The following is a 27,232-nucleotide window of genomic DNA, read 5'->3' on the forward strand; positions in this document are numbered from 1 at the left end:
AATCTTACAAACCAAAAAGTTATGTTGCTCCAGTTAAATTTTAATAAATTTTAAACATACAAGTGTGGGTCAATTATTATTCAACCCCTAGGTTTAATATTTTGTGGAATAACCCTTGTTTGCAATTACAGCTAATAATCGTCTTTTATAAGACCTGATCAGGCCGGCACAGGTCTCTGGAATTATCTTGGCCCACTGCTCCATGCAGATCTTCTCCAAGTTATCTAGGTTCTTTGGGTGTCTCATGTGGACTTTAATCTTGAGCTCCTTCCACAAGTTTTCAATTGGGTTAAGGTCAGGAGACTGACTAGGCCACTCCAACACCTTGATTTTTTGCCTCTTGAACCAGGCCTTGGTTTTCTTGGCTGTGTGCTTTGGGTCGTTGTCTTGTTGAAAGATGAAATGACGACCCATCTTAAGATCCTTGATGGAGGAGCGGAGGTTCTTGGCCAAAATCTCCAGGTAGGCCGTGCTATCCATCTTCCCATGGATGCGGACCAGATGGCCAGGCCCCTTGGCTGAGAAACAGCCCCACAGCATGATGCTGCCACCACCATGCTTGACTGTAGGGATGGTATTCTTGGGGTCGTATGCAGTGCCATCCAGTCTCCAAACGTCACGTGTGTGGTTGGCACCAAAGATCTCGATCTTGGTCTCATCAGACCAGAGAACCTTGAACCAGTCTGTCTGAGTCCTCCAAGTGATCATGAGCAAACTGTAGACGAGCCTTGACATGACGCTTTGAAAGTAAAGGTACCTTACGGGCTCGTCTGGAACGGAGACCATTGCGGTGGAGTACGTTACTTATGGTATTGACTGAAACCAATGTCCCCACTGCCATGAGATCTTCCCGGAGCTCCTTCCTTGTTGTCCTTGGTTTAGCCTTGACTCTTCGGACAAGCCTGGCCTCGGCACGGGAGGAAACTTTCAAAGACTGTCCTGGCCGTGGAAGGCTAACAGTAGTTCCATAAGTCTTCCACTTCCGGATGATGCTCCCAACAGTGGAGACAGGTAGACCCAACTCCTTGGAAAGGGTTTTGTACCCCTTGCCAGCCTTGTGACCCTCCACGATCTTGTCTCTGATGGCCTTGGAATGCTCCTTTTGTCTTTCCTATGTTGACCATGTATGAGTGCTGTTCACAAGTTTGGGGAGGGTCTTAAATAGTCAGAAAAGGCTGGAAAAAGAGATAATTAATCCAAACATGTGAAGCTCATTGTTCTTTGTGCCTGAAATACTTCTTCTTAATACTTTAGGGGAACCAAACAGAATTCTGGTGGTTTGAGGGGTTGAATAATAAATGACCCTCTGAATAAACTTTTCACAATTTAAAAAAAATTAAACAAATAAATAACATTCTTTTTTGCTGCAGTGCATTTCACACTTCCAGGCTGATCTACAGTCCAAATGTCACAATGCCAAGTTAATTCCGAATGTGTAAACCTGCTAAATCTGCAGGGGGTTGAATACTACTTGTAGGCACTGTGTCTGTGTGTGTGTGTGTGTGTGTGTGTGTGTATATATATATATATATATATATTATATTATATTATATTATATTATATATTTTGAATATGGGTACTTAATGGTTGCAGAAGCCACTATAGACCACAGTTTCCAAGAATCCACTCTTTATCCACAGGATAGCTGTAATATACTAATAGTCTTTTGTGCTCTTTCATACATAGGAATGCAATAAAAAAAAAAAGTACACTGTCTGGTATACATTGTTTTAACATGGAATTTATGGTTGGGGAAGCTACTGTACTCTTACACAGACCACTTTTGTGCACAGTATATGTGTACCTATTAGTACATTCTGCTATGCCATGTCATGCATAGGCAAACAATAAAAAAAAAATCGTATGGTATATAGAGAAGCCACTGTATGCCGTTTCCTACAAACCACAGAACAGATAAATCCATTGAATCCTTGCTTCTCCTCACCAGCACAGAACACTAAAGTGACATCATATAAAAAAAAAAAAAAAAAAAAATGCCATCAACACGTTAAAGCACATATGTTACACTCCAGTCTACAGGGCCAAATCTGGCCCGCAGGGTGAGTGTTTGGCCACTTTCAACTATATCGGCATCCTAGATACTGATCCAGTTGAAAGCAGCGTTCCCAATGATGTCATTGCAAAGCACCCACTCTACAGAGATATACAGAGGATCTGAAGACACCTGAGCAGCAGGGGAACGAACAGAGGTGATTAAAAAAAAATAATTCTGTATGGAGCACTATGTAAGGCCATTATACTGTATGGCGCACTATATGGGGCTCATTTTACTGTATGGAGCTACGTGAGGTCCATTATACTGTATGGAGCACTATGTGGGTGCTTAAACTGTATGGAGCAGTATGTGGGACCATTATACTGTATGGAGCACTATATGGGGCTCATTTTACTCTATGGAGCATTATATGGAGCTATGTGAGGTCCATTATACTGTATGAAACACTATTTGGGACCATACTGTATGGAGCACTATGTGGGGCCATCATACTGTATGGAACACTATGTGGGACCATTATACTGTATGGAGCACTAGCTGGGACCATTATACTGTACTGTATGGAGCACTAGGTGGGGACATTATTCTGTATGGAGCACTAGGTGGGGACATTATTCTGTATGGAGCACTAGGTGGGGACATTCTGTATGGAGCACTAGGTGGGGACATTATTCTGTATGGAGCACTAGGTGGGGACATTATTCTGTATGGAGCACTAGGTGGGGCCATTCTGTATGGAGCACTAGGTGGGGCCATTCTGTATGGAGCACTAGGTGGGGCCATTCTGTATGGAGCACTAGGTGGGGCCATTCTGTATGGAGCACTAGGTGGGGACATTATTCTGTATGGAGCACTAGGTGGGGCCATTATTCTGTATGGAGCACTATATGGAGCAATGTGAGGCCCATTATACTGTATGGAGCATTGTGTGAGGTCATTATACTGTATGAAGCACTATGTGGTGCCATTATACTGTGTGGAGCACTATGTGGGGGCCATTCTACTGTATGGAGCACTGTGTGGGGCCATTATACTGTGTGGAGCACTGTGTGGGGCCATTATACTGTGTGGAGCACTGTGTGGGGCCATTATACTGTGTGGAGCACTGTGTGGGGCCATTATACTGTGTGGAGCACTGTGTGGGGCCATTATACTGTGTGGAGCACTGTGTGGGGCCACTATACTGTGTGGAGCACTGTGTGGGGCCATTATACTGTGTGGGGCCATTATACTGTGTGGGGCCATTATACTGTGTGGGGCCATTATACTGTGTGGGGCCATTATACTGTGTGGGGCCATTATACTGTGTGGGGCCATTATACTGTGTGGAGCACTATGTGGTGCCATTATGCTGTATAGAGCACTATAGAATCATAGAATCGTAGAGTTGGAAGGGACCTCCTGGGCCATCTGGTCCAACCCCCTGCTCAAAGCAGGATTCGCTTAATCATCCCAGTCAGATGTCTGTCCAGCCTCTGTTTGAAGACTTTCATTGAAGGAGAACTCTCCACTTCTCGTGGTAGCCTGTTCCACTCATTGATCACTCTAATGTCAAAAAGTTTTTTCTAATATCTAATCTGTGTCTCCTCCCATTCAGTTTCATCCCATTGCTTCTAGTCTTTCCTTGTGCTAATGAGAATAAAGATGATCCTTCTACAGTGTGACAGCCCTTTAGATATTTGTAGACAGCTATTAAGTCTCCTCTCAGTCTTCTCTTTTGCAAACTAAACATTCCCAAATCCTGCAACCTTTGTGGGGCCATTATACTGTATGCAGCACTATGTGGAGCCATTATACTGTATGGAGCATTATATGGGGCCTCTTATACTGTATGAAGCACTATGTGGTGCCATTATAGTGTATGGAGGACTATGTGGGGCCATTATACTGTGTGGAGGACCGTGTGGGGCCATTATACTGTATGGAGCACTGTATGGAGCCATTATACTGTATGGAGCACTGTGTAGGGCCATTATACTGTGTGGGGCCATTATACTGTATGGAGCACTATGTGGAGCCATTATACTGTATGGAGCATTATATGGGGCCTATTATACTGTGTGGAGGACTATGTGGGGCCATTATACTGTGTGGAGGACTGTGTGGGGCCATTATACTGTGTGGAGGACTGTGTGGGGCCATTATACTGTGTGGAGCACTGTGTGGGGCCATTATACTGTGTGGAGCACTGTGTGGGGCCATTATACTGTGTGGGGCCATTATACTGTGTGGGGCCATTATACTGTGTGGGGCCATTATACTGTGTGGGGCCATTATACTGTGTGGGGCCATTATACTGTGTGGGGCCATTATACTGTGTGGGGCCATTATACTGTGTGGGGCCATTATACTGTGTGGGGCCATTATACTGTGTGGGGCCATTATACTGTGTGGGGCCATTATACTGTATGGAGCACTGTGTAGGGCCATTATACTGTGTGGGGCCATTATACTGTATGGAGCACTATGTGGAGCCATTATACTGTATGGAGCATTATATGGGGCCTATTATACTGTGTGGAGGACTATGTGGGGCCATTATACTGTGTGGAGGACTGTGTGGGGCCATTATACTGTGTGGAGGACTGTGTGGGGCCATTATACTGTGTGGAGCACTGTGTGGGGCCATTATACTGTGTGGAGCACTGTGTGGGGCCATTATACTGTGTGGAGCACTGTGTGGGGCCATTATACTGTGTGGGGCCATTATACTGTGTGGGGCCATTATACTGTGTGGGGCCATTATACTGTGTGGGGCCATTATACTGTGTGGGGCCATTATACTGTGTGGGGCCATTATACTGTGTGGGGCCATTATACTGTGTGGGGCCATTATACTGTGTGGGGCCATTATACTGTGTGGGGCCATTATACTGTGTGGGGCCATTATACTGTGTGGGGCCATTATACTGTGTGGGGCCATTATACTGTGTGGGGCCATTATACTGTGTGGGGCCATTATACTGTGTGGGGCCATTATACTGTGTGGGGCCATTATACTGTGTGGGGCCATTATACTGTGTGGGGCCATTGCACTGTGTGGAGCCATTGCACTGTGTGGGGCCATTGCACTGTGTGGGGCCATTGCACTGTGTGGGGCCATTGCACTGTGTGGGGCCATTGCACTGTGTGGGGCCATTGCACTGTGTGGGGCCATTGCACTGTGTGGGGCCATTGCACTGTGTGGGGCCATTGCACTGTGTGGGGCCATTGCACTGTGTGGGGCCATTGCACTGTGTGGGGCCATTGCACTGTGTGGGGCCATTGCACTGTGTGGGGCCATTGCACTGTGTGGGGCCATTGCACTGTGTGGGGCCATTGCACTGTGTGGGGCCATTGCACTGTGTGGGGGGCTCTTTGTAGACTACAGTTTGAGACTCATACTGTGATGGGGTCACCATTCTTTGTCAGGGTGATTTTTTTCTTTTTACTGCTCTTACATAACATTATACTACTTCATTATTTCATTCCAAGATCTACTCATTAAAATTTAGTTTGTCCCTGGAAGTTTGTTTCCATATGAAAAAGTTAATCGTTATATTTGATAAGGAAAAACTTCCTCAGATGTAGACATTCTTTAATAAAGTCGCCGACCAACCTTTTATATTTATCCAAGCTTTTATTTTTGAAGTTTTATTATTGAAGTTTGACGTCACTGCTTTAAAGGGAATAAGAGATTTCGTCCTCCGTTTGTAACGCAGGTCACAGCCAGACAGAATACTCCTAATATCACGGCCCTGTAGTACAGCTTGGTTTTCCATCATGGCAGCTCTAATACCATTTTCTAAAAAAAAAAAAAAACCAAAGCAAAAAAAGTGAAAATCTTTTGCTGCGGCTGTTGTAGGGGTAGTTGTAGCAGCAGCTATGTCCGTTTCCCCACTTCACCTGGCACATGTCGGGAGTCTTGGCATTTTTATTTTACAGCTGTTATTCAAGTCACAGGTGAAATCAAAAGCATATTTCACCGGCTGTCGCGTGCTCGCTGCATGCTCTCACTTTTATGCCTGGCCATAAAATAGAGGGCACACCTCTGAACCTCACAGCGTATTACTACACATCTGACAAACTAACAAAACATAATTTATTTCCATCCGCGGCCGGCCGCAGTGACCAGATTACAGCTAGGAAAGATGCAGGAGGGTATGGGAAGACTTTCTGCTGGAGATTCCATTTTCAAAAGCTGAGAAAATTTTATTTTCTATCATGGAGCGACACACCAGCGATCCTGACAAGTTGATATCGTTGTCGGGATCGCTGGTGAGTCGCTATGTGTGACGGGGCCCTTAGAGTCTCCCGGCTATAGCGGTCAGTTCAGAAGTTAGTGACATTTAGGTGGTAAACAAACACTTTTTCATTCCGGCTATACCACTTCGCATTAATTCCTGAAAATCACCTGAAGGGTTAATAAACTACCTGACAGCAGTTTTCAATATGTCAGGGGGTGCAGTTTTTAAAATGGTATCATGTTTGGGGTTTTCCAATGTATAGCACCCCTAAAGTCACTTCAAACCTGGATAGGTCCCTCAAAAAAAAATAAATTTTGTAAATTGCCTTGAAAAAAAGAAAAATTATTGCTACATTTTTAAACCTCCTAATTACGTTTTAATAATGGTGCTGATGTAAAGCAGACATGTGGGAAATGTTATTTATTAATGTTTTTGTGTGATATGACTATCTGGATTAAAGGGATAATCATTCAAAGTTTGAAAATTGCAATTTTTTTTTTTTACATTTTTGTCAAGTTTCTGATATTTTTTATAAATAAACACAAAACATATCAATCTAAATTTACCACTATCATAAATTATAATGTGCCATGAAAAAACAGTCTCAAAATCACTGGGATTTGTTGAAGCGTTCCGGACTTATGACCACATAAAGTGACATTGGCCAGAATTTAAACAATTGGCCCGGCCACAAAGGGGTTAAATAAGTAGAGGCGTGGGGGATTGGCCCGGTCACAAAGGGGTTAAATAAGTAGAGGCGTGGGGGCTCCATTTGTCTGATACAGAGCTTTAGACTTCCCACTTCTTTTGGCTTTCAGCCTGTAGATCAGGGGTCTGTGACTTTAGGAGGACTTCTGTTGACCCGCTGTTAAAGCTCGTTTTAATTAACTGTGCAGAGGTGACTGTGCAGAGAGGTGATTTCCGACCATCAACTATGGACTTCTGTAGTAAAATGTAGTGGGCATGCTCTGTGATCTGTAACTATTGATTTCTATGGAAAAGTGTTGTGGATATGCTCTGTGCTATAGTCGCCGATGAGATAGGAGAAGGTGAGCTGTAACCATTAAATTGTATTGAAAGGGGTTGTTGGCATGCTCTGTAATTTGTGCAGAAGTCACAGTGCAGGGTGGAGGTGGTGAGCTGAAAGCATTGAATGCTATAAAAAATGTTTGTGGGCATGCGCTGTAATCTGTGCAAAAGTTGCTTAACCGGGAGGAGAAGGTGAGCTGTAAGCTTCACCTGTGATTATGTATAATATATAGTATTGTGGGCATGCTTTGACTATGCAAGGAGGAGTTAAGCTCTGACCATCACCTAATGACTGGTGTAGAAAGTGTTGTGGCCAATACAGTGTGATTTCTTTAAAAGTCATTGCAGAAAGGAGGAGGTGAGCTATAACCATCACTTAACCTCTGTGGGAGTATTGTGGGCATGTTCTAGGAACCATGTGGAGGTGAATACTTACTGGGATAAGGAGGTGAGCTATCATCCTGTGCCAAAGTTCATGTGTGAGTGATGTCTACATGCTCTCAGACCTACGCAGAGGGGCCCTGCAGGGAGGAGGAGGAGGTGAGCTGTCACCATCTCCGATTTTTCTTTTATGGGAGAGTATTATGGCCATGCTCTGACACCTGTGTGGGTGTTAATTCAGGGAGGAGGAGAGCTGTTTCTATTATAAATTCTCCTTAGTGGACCTTGATTTTTCTGCCTCCAGCTTGAATAGAGGGGTTAGTCTTTGTTCACTTCTTTGTTGTCATTTATATCCATTCCATCATGCAAGTGCTGAATCCGTCTCTTAAAACACAACCGGCGCCCTTCTGACCTCATGCGTTTAAAACACAATCCCATAGGAAGTGATCTCTGCAGAACACGAAGGGGAAAAAAAATAGGTTTTTAAACTATAGAAACCTGAATAATTAGAGAAAAAAAAAATCATCATCTAAATGAGTCCCTTCAAAATGGTAAAAATACCGAGACAGCTCCACTCTTCTGCAGACGCTGTCTGTTACTGCAGCTCTTGTAAGATCACCACTAGATGGTGTCAGTCTGACATCGTTACTCTGGCAGCTGACAGCTGTAAGGACATACCCTGAGCCGCGGCTTTACCGTTTTGTGTTCTACTCATCTCCTGCACAGCGAGATTTTCTCCGCCAAAGCTGTATTGACCACGTACTTGTGTTGTTTAATTGCTTTCTGGAAAAGCGGAATTTTTAGCTAAACTTATGTCAAGTCTGGGCAGTGATGGCGTAATACATCCATCCACGGCCGGCACTCGCAGAACGGTCACTCGTTAGCCCTCGCAGATGGAACAGTGGCGATATCCACAATCTTGGAGGAGGAAAATGCAGAGGTAGATCTAGTGGGCTGCAAGAAAAAAGACATACGGCACTGCCAGTACTGCTGAAATTCTATGCTGACGGTCATATACCATGCTGCAGGCTTCGCCTCATGACCCCGGGTGCTTATACAAGAAAAACACAGGTAATCCACCAGAGAAAAGCAGATAGCACTCACCGGTCTTTTGAAGAAATTCCTCTCTTTATTAGCAATAAAAGAGCATGTTGGCGAGGGGAGTGAGGACGGGAGTGGGCAGAAACTTGACGGCCATTTCGCGCCGACTAGCTCTTCCGTGGAAGCGCTAGTCGGCGCGAAACGGCCATCGCCAAGTTTCTGCCCACGCCCGTCCTCACTCCCCTCGCCAACATGCTCTTTTATTGCTAATAAAGAGAGGAATTTCTTCAAAAGACCGGTGAGTGTTATCTGCTTTTCTCCGGCAGCATTAGATCTGCAGAGGTTAATGGTGATAGTGGACATGGAGTCCAACTCTGGCCCGCAGGGTGAGTATGTTTGGCTACCAACGCCCGGCAGACCTCCTGCCCAGTATCACACTTACAACTGTATCTGCACCCTTGAGCTGACGCTCCCTCTCCCATCATTCCCCCTTTGCATCTAACATATTAGAGCAACGGGCGCAATGACACCACGCACGCCCTGTACCGAGATTTAGAGAGTGCTTCATTACACTGTATGGAGCATTATGTGGGGCCTATTATACTGTATAGAGCACTATCTGAGGACATTGTACTGTATAGAGCACTGAGGCCATTATACTGTGTGGGTCACTACGTGAGGCCCATTATACTGTATAGAGCGCTACGTGAGGCCATTATACTGTATGAAGCACTGCAGGTCATGTATAAAGCACTGAGGCCATTATACTGTGTGGATCACTATGTGAGGCACATTATACTGTATGGAGCACTATGTGAGGCCATTATACTGTATAGAGCACTACGTGGGGCCATTATTCTGTGTGAAGCACTGTGAGGCCATGATACTGTATGGAGCACTATGTTAGGCCATGATACTGTATGGAGCACTATGTGGGGGCCTTTATACTGTGTGGAGCACTACGTGGGGCCATTATACTGTATGGAGCACTATGTGAGGCCATGATACTGTATGGAGCACTATGTGGGGGCCTTTATACTGTATGGAGCACTACGTGGGGGCCTTTATACTGTATGGAGCACTATGTGAGGCCATTATACTGTATGGAGCACTACGTGGGGCCATTATACTGTATGGAGCACTACGTGGGGCCATTATACTGTATGGAGCACTACGTGGGGCCATTATACTGTATGGAGCACTACGTGGGGGCCTTTATACTGTATGGAGCACTACGTGGGGGCCTTTATACTGTATGGAGCACTATGTTAGGCCATGATACTGTATGGAGCACTATGTGGGGGCCTTTATACTGTGTGGAGCACTACGTGGGGCCATTATACTGTATGGAGCACTATGTGAGGCCATGATACTGTATGGAGCACTATGTGGGGGCCTTTATACTGTATGGAGCACTACGTGGGGGCCTTTATACTGTATGGAGCACTATGTGAGGCCATTATACTGTATGGAGCACTACGTGGGGCCATTATACTGTATGGAGCACTACGTGGGGCCATTATACTGTATGGAGCACTACGTGGGGCCATTATACTGTATGGAGCACTACGTGGGGGCCTTTATACTGTATGGAGCACTACGTGGGGGCCTTTATACTGTATGGAGCACTATGTTAGGCCATGATACTGTATGGAGCACTATGTGGGGGCCTTTATACTGTGTGGAGCACTACGTGGGGCCATTATACTGTATGGAGCACTATGTGAGGCCATGATACTGTATGGAGCACTATGTGGGGGCCTTTATACTGTATGGAGCACTTTAAGTTTTTATCCTTTATGCTTTTTACTGCTCTTACAAAGAATAAAATATTGGAGTAATATAATAAGATCTATTAATTAAAATGTACTTTGTTCATGGGACAACCCCTTTTAGTTTGTTTCCATAAGAAAAAAGTTAATTGTTATATTTGATTTTGATTAAAAACACTCAATTATAGACCTTTTATTAATAAATATCAGGGTTAGCCGGTGACTTTATCCAAGCTTTTATTTTTTTACCCTCTGTGTATTGGAGTTTGACATCCCTATTAGATGCAGCAGAAGGGGCTTGTTATATAGAGCTTCCTATAAATATAAAAAAAAGACTGACTGAAACACCAAGAACTAGTGTGAACAGGTGCATACCAAAAAAAAGCTACTTGCATATCAAAAATGCGAAAATGGTTGCACTGAAACGTGTTAAAGCATGTCAAAGTGAAATACATGAATATCAAAATGGATTTTGAATGTAAGGAACAATATGAGACGCTTTGCACAAAATTTGGCCAAATAGTGTGAGCCCACCAACCATCGTCAAGGTGGATGGGTCCCTGACCTCCCTGTCCAGTGTGAACACTTACCTAAGGCCGGGGTCAGACTTGCGGGGCGTCCAGCTCGCTGGGCTCAGAGGAGGATATTATAAGGCCAGAATAAGATATAGCATTAACCATTGGTCTCCTGGGTTGGAGGCCTTATACTCTGTTAGTTTGTACATACCATGTGTATATGAGTGAGCAGTTTTCTCAATATATACAGGTTCAGCTCCCAACATCGATTCTGGGCCCCCAATGAGACAGAAGAGGAGGTTGAGAATAAAGAATTGGAGGCGATGCTGAAAACCCGATACATCTCATTCCCAGGAAAGTTTGAGCCAGTCCAACACAAGTGCAAGGCGCCACTGGCCAACGGGTCCCTGTGTGAGAGGCAAGACCGGATAAAGGTGGGTGCTCGTCGTGGGTGGATTAGTAGCCGTGGTGGGATTTAGGGTCATAACTAATTTCTTTTTTGCTTTGCTCTTATTAAAGTGTCCTTTCCACGGGAAGATAATCCCACGAGATGAGCTCGGGGTGCCAATGAATCCCGAGGATCGTGAGAGAGAAGCTAAGGAGAAGTTTGAGAAACAGGCCAGAGAACAAGGTTGGTAGCCTTGCATGTCATCAGTCTGTATGTGACTCCATTATTCCTATAGCACTTAAAGGGGAGATCTCCCATGTTACATATATGCCAATTATTGTGACATAATACTGCAATATAGTGCCAAGATGATGGTACTGTCGTCAAAGCCAACAGACGTCATACTGGCTTATAGTTCTAAAATAATATTGTCTTATGCAGCTCATATAATTCAGCCATAAACAGGCAGCAAATGACCCCCCATAGAGCGCCAGGATGATAATGAAATATGAGAGCCACTTTACATTGCCATGCAGCCCACATAATACTGCCATTTAGTGCTGAGATAAAAGCACACTATACAGAACAGCTAGCACTACATGGCAGTATTAAGATAATGTCATAAGCACAATACCTTCATATAGTGCTAAAATTAAAATGTCAAATACAGGATCCATAATACCGCTAAATAGTGCAAAGATAAAAATGCCATATACATTACATACAGTATAATCTCACTATTTAGTGCGAAGGGAAACATGCCATGTACAAAACACACACTACCTTATAGTGCTAAGATACTTCCATATACTGGACATGTAATAACACCAAATAGTGCAAAGAAAAAAATGACATATACAGGAGATGTTTCTACATTTATAGTGTAAAGATATAAATAATACTACTATAAAGTGCCAAGAGAAAAGTTGCGTATACAGTAAACATAATACAGTCTAATTTGTGCTCAAAAGTTTACATACCCCGTCAGAATTTGCCTTTTTTCAGAGAATATAAATGATAATACCTAAACTTTTTCCCCACTCATGGTGGTTGGGTGAAGCCATTTATTGTCAAACTATTGTGTCTTCTCTTTTTAAATCATAATGACAACCCAAAACATCCAAATGACCCTGATCAAAAGTTAACATACCCCATTTCTTAATACCGTGTATTGCCCCCTCGAACATCAGTGACCGCTTGAAGTCTTTTGTGGTAGTTGTGGATGAGGCTCTTTCTTTTCTCAGATGGTAAAGCTGCCCACTCATCTTGGCAAAAAGCCTCCAGTTCCTGTAAATTCCTGGGCTGTCCAGCATGAACTGCGCACTTGAGATCTCCCCAGAGTGGCTCAATGATACTGAGGTCAGGAGACTGGAATGGCCACTCCGGAACCTTGAGCACAACTGTAGTGTCAGGTTAACAATGCCATTTAGAGGAAACATAATACCGACAAATAGTGCCACAATAACAATGCCGTATACGGGACACATCTTGGCACTGTGTCCTGTATAAGGCATTGTTATCGTGGCACTATTTGGCGGTATTATGTGTCCTATTTAAAGCATTGTTATAATACCACAAACTAGTGCCAGGATAACAATGCCTTATATAGGACACATAATACCGCCATATAGTGCCAGGATAACAATGCCTTATATAAGACACATATGGCATTGTTATCCTGGCACTATTTGGCGGTATTATGTGTCGTATATGATGTATTATTATCCTGGCACTATTTGGCGGTATTATGTGTCCTAGATAAGGCATTGTTATACCACAAACTAGTGCCAGGATAACAATGTCATATATACAGCACAAAATTCCGCCAAATAGTTAAAGTTGACAGTGTGAACTTCAACCCTTTCTTGACATCTGGCATACGAGGGTGTCACAAGCCAGGGAGTGCAGGAGTTGACCTCGCTCCACACCCTGCAGGTGCCAGCTGTGTCCCTCCTTAGATGCCACGACCAACAACATCTAAGGCCTGTTTCACACTTCCGTTTTTTCAAATCCGTCAAAATCCGTTGGTTTCCGTAAAAAAACGGATCCGCCATTTTTTTGCAGGATCCGTTTTTTTGTCCCATAGACTTCCATTAGTGGTTACCGCGGATCCGTCAAAAAAACGGATCCGTTTTTTTAAAAACGGATCCGTTTGCATCAGTTTCCGTCAAAAAAACGGAAACGGATCCGTTTGGCGGACACAAAAACGGAAGTGTGAAACAGGCCTAAGCAGTTACCTCTTTTATTGTACTCATGATCAAGTGATTGCAGGACCAATAATGTAAGGAGAAAAAAAACCTTAATTTTATTTCTCTATCGCTTAATTGGGGGACACAAAAGCCATGGGTGATATGCTGCTGCCACTAGGAAGCTGATACCATGCACAAAAAACGTTAGCTCCTCCTCTGCATTGTACACCCCACTGACCGGCACTAGGATAATCCGTTTTAGCTTAGTGTCAGTAGGAGGTGGACACGAGTCTTTCACTAGACCCATATCTACCTTGGTTTTCGGCGTTTTCCAGTAACGTCTCCTTTTTCAGATGGATCTTCTCCTTTACCGCTGGATATGCAAATAAAGTCCGTGGAGCCTCATTTAAGAGTCTCAAACACGGGACTAGCCAGATCTTCCTCCAGGGTAGGACCCAGCCAAGGGGTGGCTCCTTTTGGAAACCACCATTACCACCATATTAAGTGGCCCTTTAAGTCAATATCCAGCTCTTTACGAGTTTACAGATAAGACAAGGGAAATACCAAGGCCAGGTATCCATCCACAGACAGCTGTTTCGGGGTGTTGCCCCTCATCAGTGTGGAGTAGGATTCTGGCTAGGTGGTAGCAATGCCTAGTAGACCAACATCACGAAGCAATCACTGACCTCAGGGAGACCAGTCAAAAAAAACACTGCGGCAGCTGGCAAAGGCGCTCAATCACAGTGAAATCCTAGGTGCATTGCTCCCTGGGAAATAGAATATGCAAATAAAGTCCGTGGAGCCTCATTTAAGAGTCTCAAACACGGGACTAGCCAGATCTTCCTCCAGGGTAGGACCCAGCCAAGGGGTGGCTCCTTTCGGAAACCACCATTACCACCATATTAAGTGGCCCTTTAAGTCAATATCCAGCTCTTTACGAGTTTACAGATAAGACAAGGGAAATACAGCGCATGGGGTACAGGGTTACAGTACCATTAACTTTTGGGCCTCGCACCGCCCTTCCCTGCTTCATTGGTGAGTGTTTTCCACTTTAGTGCCCGGCTTCAGCACGACCTAGCCTCTGCAGCTAGCTCTGCCCCTCTTCCCTGCATCATCGGGCAAGCTTTTTTTCCCCCCTGTTGTAGACATGCCCCCTCATCTTAATAGCTCCGCCCTCTTCTTGGAGCCATGGCTGACACTAGGAATTTCGGGACCCCATACTGGCAAAATTTTCGGGACCCCCTTGATACTCCAGCCCCACCCTCCACCCCTCGAACCATCCACAATTCCACTGCTCTCTCTTGGAAAAACTCCACTTCTCCCCAATTACGCATTAACAGTTCCCATCTCCAGATCACACACATAGCCAGCAGCTCTTGTTTTGGCCAAAAACTTTTTTAAATCTGCCACCACGACAAGGTAGACTCTTTTGGCCAGGCTCTACTCTACTCTACTGTAACCTATTAAACATTTGTTAAAATATTCAATACAATTTAGGTATATTTTTTTTATTTTTTTCAATTTTTAAAATGACCAATAACATCACATCCAAAGGGACAAATACCACCGCATCCTGACCAAACACCATATTACCACCACATGGTGACCAATAATACCACATACAAGGAACAAATACAGCCACACCATGACCAGACCACATATTACCACCAGTGACAGAATAATACCACATACAAGAAACAAATACCACCGCACCATGCCCAGACCACATATTACCACCACATGGTGACTGAATACTACAATACTGATCATTAACAAAAAACATAATACTGTCACCATAAGTGCCATTACACACAGGAGATCTGTACTTGGTATGCAGTGTCTGTATACAGGTAATACAGTGATCACCAGTGACATTATACACAGGAACTCTGTATATAGTGCCAGTGTACAGGTAATAGTGATCACTGGTGACATTGTACAAAGGCACTCTGTATATAATTTGGAGTGTCAGTGTTCAGGTAACACACTGACTCACCAGTTACCTCTAGGTGAAGTCCTTCATCTTTGCTTTACATCTTTCATCCAGCACAGACCGCCATTAAGTCTTCCAGACAGGGCTCATCTCTGCAGGAAATAAGTTATCTAGAGCAGTTCTTGCAAAACACATTTCATAATTTTTTCCCAACTTCTACACTACACCAGATGAAGGATAAAAGGCGACAGTGTTGCTCTGCACAGTAACAGAACCTCCCCCCATTTTAAACATTATCCTCAAAAAAATAAAATAAATACATCACTGCAGTAATAATATCCCTTAATTAGCCCCTATGGTAATATTATCCCCCATCCTGGCCCCCGTTTGTCTTATTCCTGGCTTCAGCCATATGTTCTCTCATCCTGCCTCATGCGTATCCATTCTGCCCCCATGTGATCTCCCCATCCTGCCCCATCTGTCTACATCGTATCTATCCTGCCCCATGATCCTGCACCATGTGTCTCACATTCTGCCCCTTGTCCATTCTGCCCCCTCCTGTGTCTTACTGTCACATTCTGCCCCCCGTGTCTCCCATTCTTCCTCTGCCCCCGTGTCTCACATTCTGCCCCCATACCATGTCTCACATTCTGCCACTGTGCCCATGTCTCACATTCTGCCCTGGTCCCCCTGTCCGCACTCCTGCGGCGAAGCTCCTTCCACGCAGCTGAAGCACGCACTCGCCGGCGACTGAATGACATCAGACGCCGACAACGTACGTGCTGTGGCTGACGTCAGCTGCCAGCCTCCGATTGGCTGGCGGCTGTTAACTATTGACGTGCGGGCCCGCACGTCCTTAGAGTTGATCTGCCGCAGCGCCGCTAGCCAGGGCCCAGTGAGCAAATGAGACGGGGCCCAATGCAGGCCCCCTCTGCCCACCGGGCCCCATACACCACTCGGGGCAGTAATGCCCTGATGGCGGCCCTGCTTGGAGCTCCCGCCGCTAACTCTTCCTCCTTCATCTCTGCGATTACCATTTGCCGACATTGGAACCCGGAAGGTGGCTTTTCTCTGCAGGAAGTTCTGCATTTACTCCTGCAATTGTCCTGGAGCTCCCTCTACAGCCTGGAACCAGACAGGACCTGCATCTTGTTGTGAGTAGCTCTGCTCTGCAGACTGACACGCTCTTCAGCATATATCCTTCTGTCCCCTAACCTTCTAGCATTAGTTAGTGGGTCTGCTTCTTATCATGCCTAATCCTAAAGGAGAGCACTCTCTCCTGCCTCCTCTTCTGCTCTTGTCAGGCACTTTGTCTGCTCTTCATAGTTAGGTCCATATATATTTGGACAGAGACAACAGTCACCTGATCTCAACCCAACTGAGCATGCATTTCACTTGTTAAAGGCTAAACTTCAGACAGAAAGGTCCACAAACAAACAGCAACTGAAAACCACCGCAGTGAAGGCCTGGCAGAGCATCAAAAAGGAGGAAACACAGCGTCTGGTGATGTCCATGAGTTCAAGACTTCAGGCAGTCATTGCCAACAAAGGGTTTTCAACCAAGTACTAGAAATGAACATTTTATTTACAATTAATTAATCTGTCCAATTACTTTTGGTCCCTTGAAAAACAGGGTGGCACATGTTAAGGAGCTGAAACTCCTAAACCCTTCATCCAATTTTAATGTGGATACCCTCAAATGAAAGCTGAAAGTCTGAACTTCAACTGCATCTGAACTGTTTTGTTTAAAATTCATTGTGGTAATGTCTAGAACCAAAATTAGAAAAATGTCTCTGTCCAAATATATATGGACCTAACTGTATAATTGCAAGTTCCCTTCAGGCCAGTCCTCTGCCTTCTGTCAGGACTGCAGCAGCCCCCTGCGCCTGCTACCCAGGAATCCCCTTCTGCCCCAGGAGAGAGTGGTGCCCCTATCCCAGTGTGGGCTACCTCTGTCACAATCTGTGGGGGGACCACACCAAGGTTTCTCAGACACTGGTGTCTGTTCTTGACAGGTTGCCCCTTCCAGCCTCCTTCGTTGTTAGTGGATCGCAGAGCTCACCGGCTGTACCTACCAACATGGGCCGTAAGAGATCCAGACAGGAGCATCGTTCTAGATCCTCCTCCCGCTCCGGTTTCTCCCCCTGGTCTTTCCCGGCGGACTGCTTCTTCCCTGTCCTCCTCCCCCCGAGTCAGGCGAGGCGGTTTCAGAGTCAGAGGATGACTCGGACCTGGATTCTGACCAGACCCCTATGTTGTATGCTGCGGTAGAAAATAGCACAGTAGGGTCTTATCCGAGAAATAAATGATTGAAATGATAGTATTGTACTCGCCAGATTGAGCCACAAAACAGGCTTGTAGAGATCTCCGCTGCAGCAGATCCACCGGTCCACTCGTGACCAACCGAAGATAAAAAAAAGAAACGGGTAGATTGTGGATTTAATCTGCGCTACTGAACGATTCAAGGTCCAAAACATGTGACATTGCGGTGTTCCTGATGAAGAAGTCGTATACTTTGAAACACGTTGAATAAATTCACAATTGATTGGCTCCATGTTTTGGACCTTGAATCATTCAATCAGACCTCTAATATGAGAGACATTTGTTCAGAGCCTCATTGTGGCGGTCAACCAGACCTTTAAAGGGAACCTGTCACCCCCCCAGGTGTTTTTAAGTAAAAGAGCCACCTTGTGCAGCACTGATGCTGCATTCTGTCAAGGTGGCTCTTTTACTTAGCGTCCCTTCCACCGCAGAAGAAAAAATAGTTTTTAAAATTGGTCAAAAATACCTTTATTTTGACCACTGCGGGGCTGGGAAACTTGGGCATGAGAGCCGCAGAGAACTAATGTCAGGATGTGATGTGACAGCACTGGCAGCGCTAACTGCGCATGCCCAAGAAAATATAGTACAGCGCAGACGTCAGGATTTCAAAAGAATGCAGAGGAGGCAGAGCAAACTGGAGGAGGAAATGAGTGATGGATGGGAGGCGTCTGTCCGAGGGGGAAAGACCTGCCCCCTGGTCAAAATTTAGGTATTTTTGACCAATTTTAAAAACTATTATTGGTGGAAGGTACCCTAAATAAAAGAGCCACCTTGACAGAATGCAGCATTAATGCCGCACAAGGTGGCTCTTTTACTTAAAACCGCCTGGGGGGGGGAGTGACAGGTTCCCTTTAACATTAGATACCGCTATGGAACCCGCAGAACAGGCGGTTTTGTTTAGACGGTCTAGACCAGCTCCCAAGGTCTTTGCCACACACTCAGAATTTGAGGAGGTAATTTCCAGAGAACGGGAAAATCCGACCAGACGCTTCCAAAGAGGAAAGCTCTTCTGCATCCTATATCCCTTCGCCCCGAGCTCACGGCAAATTGGACCGCTTCTCCAACTGTGGACCCTCCAGTTTCCAGATTATCCAACAGCACTATCTTCCTGCTCACGAATGGAGCATCCTCCAATGACCGGATCATAGTTACCAGATTTTTGGGCACTCCCAGTAAAATCTGTTTCTCTCAGCCTTCATTGGGGGCTGAATTTTTATCCACTAAACTGATGAAACTGAAAAAAAAAAAGAATAAAAAGTTATGGCTGTAGACAGAAGAGGGAAAAAAATAACCCAAAAGGAAAAAAAAAAAAAGACACTGACCTGGTCCTCAGAGGGTTAAACGATTTTTTTTTTTATTATATTTTTATTTTTTATTTTTCCCCAGTCCATTGTAAACTTTGATTCTGCAGGCGTTGAGGAAGGTATTAGATGCGCAGCCCCCTGACCACATGTTCTCGGCCCCCTCCAGCTGGGAGCTGACCCCTGCGGTTTAAACCTGATTGCTCTGACCTGTTAATCTGCAGTGTTCATCATTTCCAGCGGCTTCAAACACTAAAGCAAATTAAGTGGCTATTTCTCGTGTTGCGGGCGAGGAGGGCCGCCTGTTAACGGGCAGGTACGAGGACAATCCGGCGGAGGCCGTACCTGAGCCAGTCACTTGTGAAATAGCATCTCTCCGCTAACCACAGTATTGATTCCTCCCGGCCGGCCACAAACACTGTCATTTTCTTTCCCCCCCCCCCCGCCACTAAATTTCGGTAACAATACCCCATCAGCACTCAGAAAAAAAAAAGAAAAAATTGCTGTTTTTTTTTTTTATTGATTTTTCAGAAAAGCCTTTAAATTGCTCCTTCTTTTGACTGGAGCGCTCATTTTATCTGCACCGAGTGGCGGTATTCCTTTCCTTGTGTTTAAACAATCGCCTCGTCCGCTCGGTTACTAAACTGTGACGCCTTATTATTTCTGCGGGGTCCCTTAATCCTCCGTATCGCGTCTCCGGCTCTCGATTTGGTCTCGCACCAGTCATGGAAGCAGAGACGGGGGAGGATTGAACTCGAGCATTCAGTCGGGTGGTTGTGTGATGGGATTTCCACTCTTTACTTTGGAAAAGGCGATAGCGGGAAATGAAAGTGGGGGAATAGGATAATTAAAAGGGGGTCATCTCCCCCCCCCCCCATAGCTGCAGCATAGGGGGTCTGATCACTGGGAACCTTACTGATCCCGGGAACGGAGCCTTAGAGGGATGATCGCCATCATTCTTCCCACAGTTTTCAAGATCACTGCTTGCTGTCATTGCTTACGTCAAACAGTCACGTGATGAGCATACATGAATAGTTACAGTACAGGTGTCGGAGTCGCTGTCTTGTAACGAACCGCGCACCTGCGTGTCCATTACATGACCAGGTGCAGTGGTCGGCTCTGTCCATCAATCCCATAGACTTTTATTGGAGTAGTAATGCCTTGGCTGAAATCAAATAACGCATTTGGGGTTTTCTGGTTTAGGGAAAACCCCTCTTCCTGGATGCAGTTAAAAAAAAAAAAAATGGTTTACTCACCCTCCACAGGTCCATTATTTAGTCTCCGCCTCTGTTCTCGATGTTTGTTGCTATCTGCAATAGTGCTGCAGCCAATCATTGAGCTCAGCAGCTCTGCCCAAGCCTTTGAGCTCTCAAAGTGGTTGAAGACAATAACAGCAGGAGCAGAGGCGAAGACTCAAAACTGGACCGGGGGAGGGTGAGTAATGCCCAGTTGTTGTTTTTTTTTTTTTTTTTTTTTTGCTTTTTTTTTTTTTTTTTTACAGTGACCAGAAAACCCCCTTCTCAGTATGTGATGTGCAGTGCTTGCCAGGGATACATATGGATTGGGCTCAGGATCGGAGCCCTCTTTATACACGGCAGGTGCCGGCTGTTTTGTACAGCCGCCAACCGCAGCAATCAGAGCTCTCTCTGATCACTGCTGTTAAACTCTCAGAATTGCTGACAGCGGCATTTAAATGCTCAATTAAAAAGTCGTATGTACCCCAACATGGTAGCAATAAAATATTACTGCCCCCCATGCGAAAAACAAGCCCTCACATCTCCAACAACAGAATAGTATAAAAAATAGTGTAAAAAAAAAAAAAAAGTCTGAGAATGGCAACACAAATGCAATTTTAAAAAGGAAGTTTAATTTTTCAAAAGACTTAAAATAGCAAAAAAAAACCTAAAAGTTCGGTATCTGTAATCATACTGGTCCGCAGAATCCTGTTACCGGGTGACCACAGAGCCAACGTTGTAGACACAATGGAACTGAGGTTTAAGTTTTACCTCCTGAAAGAAAAGGAGGAAAAAAGTAAAGTATGGAAAATTGCCATCAACTGCAAGGGGTTAGTTAATGTTCAAGTTCCCCCTATTTTTACACCGCTTCCTGGCACCTTTCATAGTAATTTTCATTTTTTTTTTTTTTTTTTTTTTTTTGAGATTGGAGAGACCCAGAACTGATGCGAGAAATTGAGCAAGCTACCGGGGAGGATCTGGGATCATCCAGATGTCACAAGAAAGGAAAGAAAAAGAGGGGGAAAAAGAAGTACCCCAACCTGACGGATCTGAAGCAGAAAGCCAACACCTCCCGCTCCCGCCTGGAGAAGAAAGTGTTTAACACGTAAGACCCCGACCACAATAGCCCTCTCTGCCCAGATGCATGGATATACTGGGGTCTCTGCTTCCAGTACAGGGGGGGTTGATCTGATATATGATGATGGAGGAAGGACTTCACTAACTTACTTTACTATTTACCTTTTTATTAAAAATCCTCTCTTCTCGCAACGTTTACAAGTTACTTGTAGTGATGAGGGAACATGCTGGGATAAGGTGTTATATGAGCATGCCCGGGTGCTAACCAAGTGTCTTCGTTGTGCTCGGAAAATATGCTCAAGTCCCCCGCGGCTGCATGTCTCACCGCTTTTCGACAGCTCCCAGATGCAGGGATAGCCTAACAAATATAAACAATCCCTGCATGTGTTGTGGCTGTTGAACAGCCGCGAGACATGCAGGCACGTGGACTCAAACGTATTTTTCGATAACGACGAAGTCACTTGGTTAGCACCCGGGCATGGCGAGAACACCTTATCCCAGCACGTTCGCTCATCACTACTTGTAAGCACTCCTCCAATACTGAAAAGGCAAAACTTCCTCCAGACCGGTGCCTCAGCCGTGCAGCTGGTCTATACTGTCAATCATCAGGAGCACACCGCCCACAACCGGGAGGCAGAGAGGAGCGATGTGCTCCTGCAGAATGAACATGAGCCTCCTTCTTTAAGTTTGTCCTCTAGTTATAATTTCTTTTTTAATTGGCATGAATGTGAAGAAACATGGTGTCATGTGATCTGTCTCTCGATATAAAAACAATAGTTCTATTGTCCTAAGGAAGTGGTTTTTACACTAGTGCTGTAAAAGTGCCCACCCCCCTTTCAAGAGCAACTTGTTTGAAGGATTGATAATACAAGAAATCTCCAACTCATAATACCTAATTAGTGGTGGAAGAATACCACCATGTTCAAACATGAACATATAAGCAGCGACTCTTAAATACAATTAGAACAGATAAGAAAGATTGAGTCTATGCTAATATACAAAAATACCAAATTTTATTTAATCATAAAAAAGCTGACATGTACAAAAATTAGTACAAGCAACATTAAATATCAGACATGAGCAGAACAAATAAAAGAGGGTAGAAAATCAATCCTCAATGTAGTGACCTATAAACCCTAGATTGTAACAAATACCCTACCCATGGTAGAAGTGCATGTAGGACGGAAAATGTGCCAATAGATTATATCAGCTGTCTGTATGCAGAAAGAGTATAATACAAAGAGTATAAATCACCCAGATAGTTGGCCGCATACTCAAGACAAGCCTGATGATAAAAATAAATGACTATATACAAAAGTAAAAATAATTACCCGTCATAATGTAGTTCCCAGGGGCAGGGAAGAAGACCCCGACGCACGTTTCGGTGTAGATGTCCTTCTTCCTACATTGAGGATTGATTTTCTACCCTCTTTTATTTGTTCTGCTCATGTCTGATATTTAATGTTGATTGTACTAATTTTTGTACATGTCAGCTTTTTTATGATTAAATAAAAAATATTAAGTATTTTTGTATATTAGCATAGACTCAATCTTTCTTATCTGTTCTAATTGTTTGAAGGATTGGCCACCGCTGTCACAAGACTTCATGGCATACAGTCTGTAAAATTAAGGGACCAGGGACCTGAGCAGTTCAGGAACGGTGCCGAATAAAGTCACATAAGGCATAAATAATGCAAAATTTAAAGGGCGTTTAAGTCCGTCAGTGCAGACCAAGCACAGGCGCTCCCTTGGTGTGACCAAACAGTTCAGTATCCTACATAAAGGTTTTCCATCCATCTCTGACGTTCTCTAGTTCCTGTAACGTCAGACGTCAATCAAGGAAGATGATGGCGGAGAATGATAGTGCCACTACCCACCTATTTGTTTTCTAACAGTTTAGCCACACCAAAGGTGCAACGAGCATAAAGTCCTCTTCCAAGGAAGGGGTTGTCTCATCTGTCTTCCCAGTGATCGGCTTTTGCCAACCAGTAACTTTGGCCAAGTTGATGGCGTGATGTGCTGAGCTCAGTTACTGGCTGCAGCAACGGTGGAGACTTGGCTAGACCCGGGGGAGGGTGAGTAAAGCTTTTTTTTTTTTTTTCCTAAATCAAACCACAGCCTTTAAGCTGGCTGCAAAAACAACTTGCACTATCCCATGCGGACACTTTGCAGAAAAAAAATCTGAAGACCACAGACAGGAGGCTGCTGCTTTAGAATTTTACAACAGAAAGGGGTATTCCAGTCAATAAAAATGTTGGATCAGTGTGCGGACCCTGCACCCATCACCAGGTTTGACATTTCTTCACCTCTTGTGATCAGACCAGCCTCTTACACACACACACACACACACACACACACACACACACACACACACACACACACACACACACACACACTCAAAGTCTATGAAGAAGGTAGCATTTTGTTTGCAGACCACCCATTCCTGGCAATTTGGGACTTGATCCCTCGTTCTATCATTTAGTGTGGGGGGGGCCCCATCTCCAATCTATATATTATCACCTATAACGGTATATAGGTGATATTAATGGTTGAGAATTTCCACAGTCCTACAGTCTGGAGCACGTCAGGGTATCAGGATTAGGCCACATGTATGAGAATGAGCGGGAGACGTTGCCCGGAGAGGGCGCTGTAAAGTGCCCACTTGGCATCGCTCTGTACATTTTACTCTTAACTTCCAGACGAGTTTTCTAATAGTCTCGTAATTAGGTTGAGTGTATGTGCCTCTGTCCCCCCGTACACCAGCGCTGCTCCATACCCCAGTACACATCATAAAACATGGAGCCTGACAGCTGGTATCACAACACAAATTATATGACGGCAACAGGTCTTAATTACCGTGCGGATGGACATCTATAGGAGTGTACCAGACATCAATTAACGGCGCCCTTTCCCTGAGAACAAACCAGATTTAATTAGCTCGGGGGAATTGGAGGGAAATCATGCGTCCAGCTGTGGAAACACTGACAAGTAATTCCCGATTGTTGTAAATAAGATGTCCTATGGCAGGCGGCTGACACGGCCGCGTCCTGGTGCCGCTCTGCCCGCCATCTCTCAAAAAGCAGCTGGCGCATGTTCTTCACAGACGGTGATGATTACCTTGTACTGTTCTTTTTTAATGTTTTTATTCTCCAAGCAAAATTCTGCTTATTTAATATTAAGCAGAAGGCACACATGATCTGAACCAGACCACAACTATTGAGGGTGTCCTGACTCCTTTAACAGCTGGTGTCCGCGTGAGGAGGATCAGGCACCAGATATTCTCTGCATAAATTGGATCCACCTTCCTTGTGTTGTCGTTACAACCCCCTTCTTGCCCATCAAGAGGCTAATTCCACGTAATCTGTTCCGCTTGCACTTTAGGGTGCAAGATCGGCGCAGGCGCAACATGTCACGTAGATGATGTCCGAGAAGGCAGGATAACTGATTGTGAAGGCAGAGGGGGCACAAAACACGGTCTGGAGATGCCCACCGGGACCACTCGGCACAGGTTGTCCTGCCTTGATTGATGTAGCTGACATCATTGACACAGCCTGTTGTGCCTGTGCAGCTCTTGTTCCCTACTGCGCAGGCGTGAGAGTTGAACAGACTCTACGGATGATGGCAGTCAAGGTTGGAGAGACCGCAACTGCGAGAACAGAGGAGGCATCGGACATGGTCCTGGAGACCTCATTGGACTGCTCAATTGGAATATGGAGAGGAACAGTTATGAAAGACATCTTCTTAGCCACTGCCAGAGGTGTCCAGCCTCTCCTCATGCGGGATACATGCACTCAAGCATGCATGCGTAAGTGAGGTGGTAGGAACCAGGATTAGGATAGGGGATCACTTCCTGATTGCTGGGGGGGGGTCAGACTGATTTTGACAGCTGGGGACTCTGAAGAGTCCCATGTGAGTGAAGCGGTGGTGGATCATGCGCAAATCTTCTCCATTCATACTTAATGGGAGGGCCAAAGACCATCCGACCGCTGCGCTCATCCATCTCTAGCGGCCCTTACAGAACGGATAGAGCAGAGGCGCACGTGATCAACCATCGCTCCCTTCGCATGGGACTCCTGCTAAAGTTGAGGGTCCCATTTAACAGTCTTCAACTAGTCTTTCACATTTGCGCAAACGTTTTGTAACATTTTCGAAAAGTCGCAAATGATGAATTAGGCTAAACCATCTGGTTAAGGAAAGCCATAACGCTGAGCAAAAAGTACACAAAGCCCAAGGAAGGAGAACTTTAAAGAGGTGCAAAAGAAATGACCATAAGGCCACGTTCACACGTTCAGTATTTGTAGCCAAAACCAGGAGTGTGTGATAAATACAGAAGTGGTGACGTGTTTCTATTATACTTGTCCTCTGACTGTTCCTTTCCTGGTTTTAGCTTATAAATACTGATGTAAAATACTGCCCGAATACTGAACGTGTGAACGTGGTCTTCACAGACTTGCGTGCACAAGCCCTTACATATCTCGGGATATGGCCAATGAAAGACGTTGATCGGGGTCTGAGACGCGCCAAGATATAAATGTGTGTGTGTCCGTCCGCTCACGCCATACCCAGGCACTACGTATAAATAATGTATGTGCCCGGAATCAATAACGGCAGAGAATTAGGAAGAGGCACAATGTGGATAACAAGGATGCCGCGCCTTTGTCTACCGCAAGTACTGCTTGGACGGCTGCCATTTATCTTGTAAGGTCGGCGGTAAAGAATAATGACAAAAAGGTGGAGTGCGCACATTAAAGCCGGAGTTCAATTTGTTTACTCCTGTTATTAAAACCTTGTTGAATTAAAAACTATTTGTATGGCGGTACTTAATTTACTTAACACGTCCAATTTGTTCTGCCTGATCAGAACGGGAGGGACAAGCGGTAATTAATGATACCGCCTCCATATTTTTTTTTTTACATACCTGATAAACAGTCTGGCAGAAAAGGTAAAAGTAAAGCTGCGACTTCTTTTTTTTTTTTTTTTTTTTTTGCCTAATTTTTCCTTTTTTTTTTTTTTTCCTTTTGCAGGGGATCAGTAAAACGAGTGATAAGTGCAATGAACCAAATGGATCAGCGGCGACACGAAAAGTTTGCAAACCAGTTTAATTATGCATTAAATTAAAACCCGCCAGAGAGAGATAAAGCGTCCAGAGCCGCCTTCTACATGGAAGACTTGTTTTAAGGACCTTATTTAAGAAAAATTGTTGTAATATATTGAGATATTTTTCCCCCTAATTGTTAACTTATTTGCATAATTTGTTGTATTTTATGGAAAAAATTTTTTAAAGACTTTACAGAGTTCTGTTATTTTAAAGAAGATTGCAATTACTTGGTAAAAAAAAAAAAAAAAAATACATATATAATTTGCAAGAATGGTAGAATTTTAGTACAAACCCCAGTGTGGAGAGGAAATGTTGCCGAACGTAATTAATTCAGCTTAATGGACAAGAGGGAATATATAATTTTATTTTTTTTTTTGTTATTTAAAAGTATGTTTTAAAAGAATCTTTAAAAAAATGTTAAATAAAGACAAAATGTTTGTTTTTTGTGTACTTGCTGTTAAAGGGTTATTCCAGTCTACAGAAAGTAATCCCACATTTTTTTTCGGTTAGGGTGGAACCCATCGCTGAGAAACTCGGCGATCATCAGAACGGGCGACATATTGTCGATGGGTGTGACGATGATAGTTAAGCCATTTTCAGCCACTTTTTTTTCCCTCTTTTCTTCCGTCTACAGACGTCTGTACCCAAAGAGATGAGATTACATTCTGCAGTCTATAAAAGTCTATGGAGATTGAAAGGGGCGAAGAGG

The 27,232-nt window shown here is 44.5% G+C and overlaps 1 protein-coding gene across 3 annotated transcripts in view; it reads left to right on the top strand.

Moving 5' to 3' along the window:
* The window catches only part of UVSSA (UV stimulated scaffold protein A), a 109,461-nt gene extending 82,488 nt beyond the window's left edge, over positions 1–26,973 (top strand). For all 3 annotated transcript variants that reach the window (XM_073574417.1, XM_073574419.1, XM_073574418.1), the window contains 4 exons: positions 11,232–11,415; positions 11,501–11,612; positions 21,273–21,453; positions 26,450–26,973. In XM_073574417.1, coding sequence (XP_073430518.1) covers positions 11,232–11,415; positions 11,501–11,612; positions 21,273–21,453; positions 26,450–26,543 — 571 coding nt within the window. In that variant the 3' untranslated portion in view covers positions 26,544–26,973. The remainder of the gene's footprint in view (positions 1–11,231; positions 11,416–11,500; positions 11,613–21,272; positions 21,454–26,449) is intronic.
* The last annotated feature ends 259 nt before the right edge of the window (positions 26,974–27,232 follow it).

Source organism: Dendrobates tinctorius, unplaced genomic scaffold (assembly GCF_039654945.1).
Source record: "Dendrobates tinctorius isolate UK_male_01 unplaced genomic scaffold, ASM3965494v1 ptg000039l, whole genome shotgun sequence".
In the NCBI taxonomy this organism is placed as follows: Eukaryota; Metazoa; Chordata; class Amphibia; order Anura; family Dendrobatidae; genus Dendrobates; species Dendrobates tinctorius.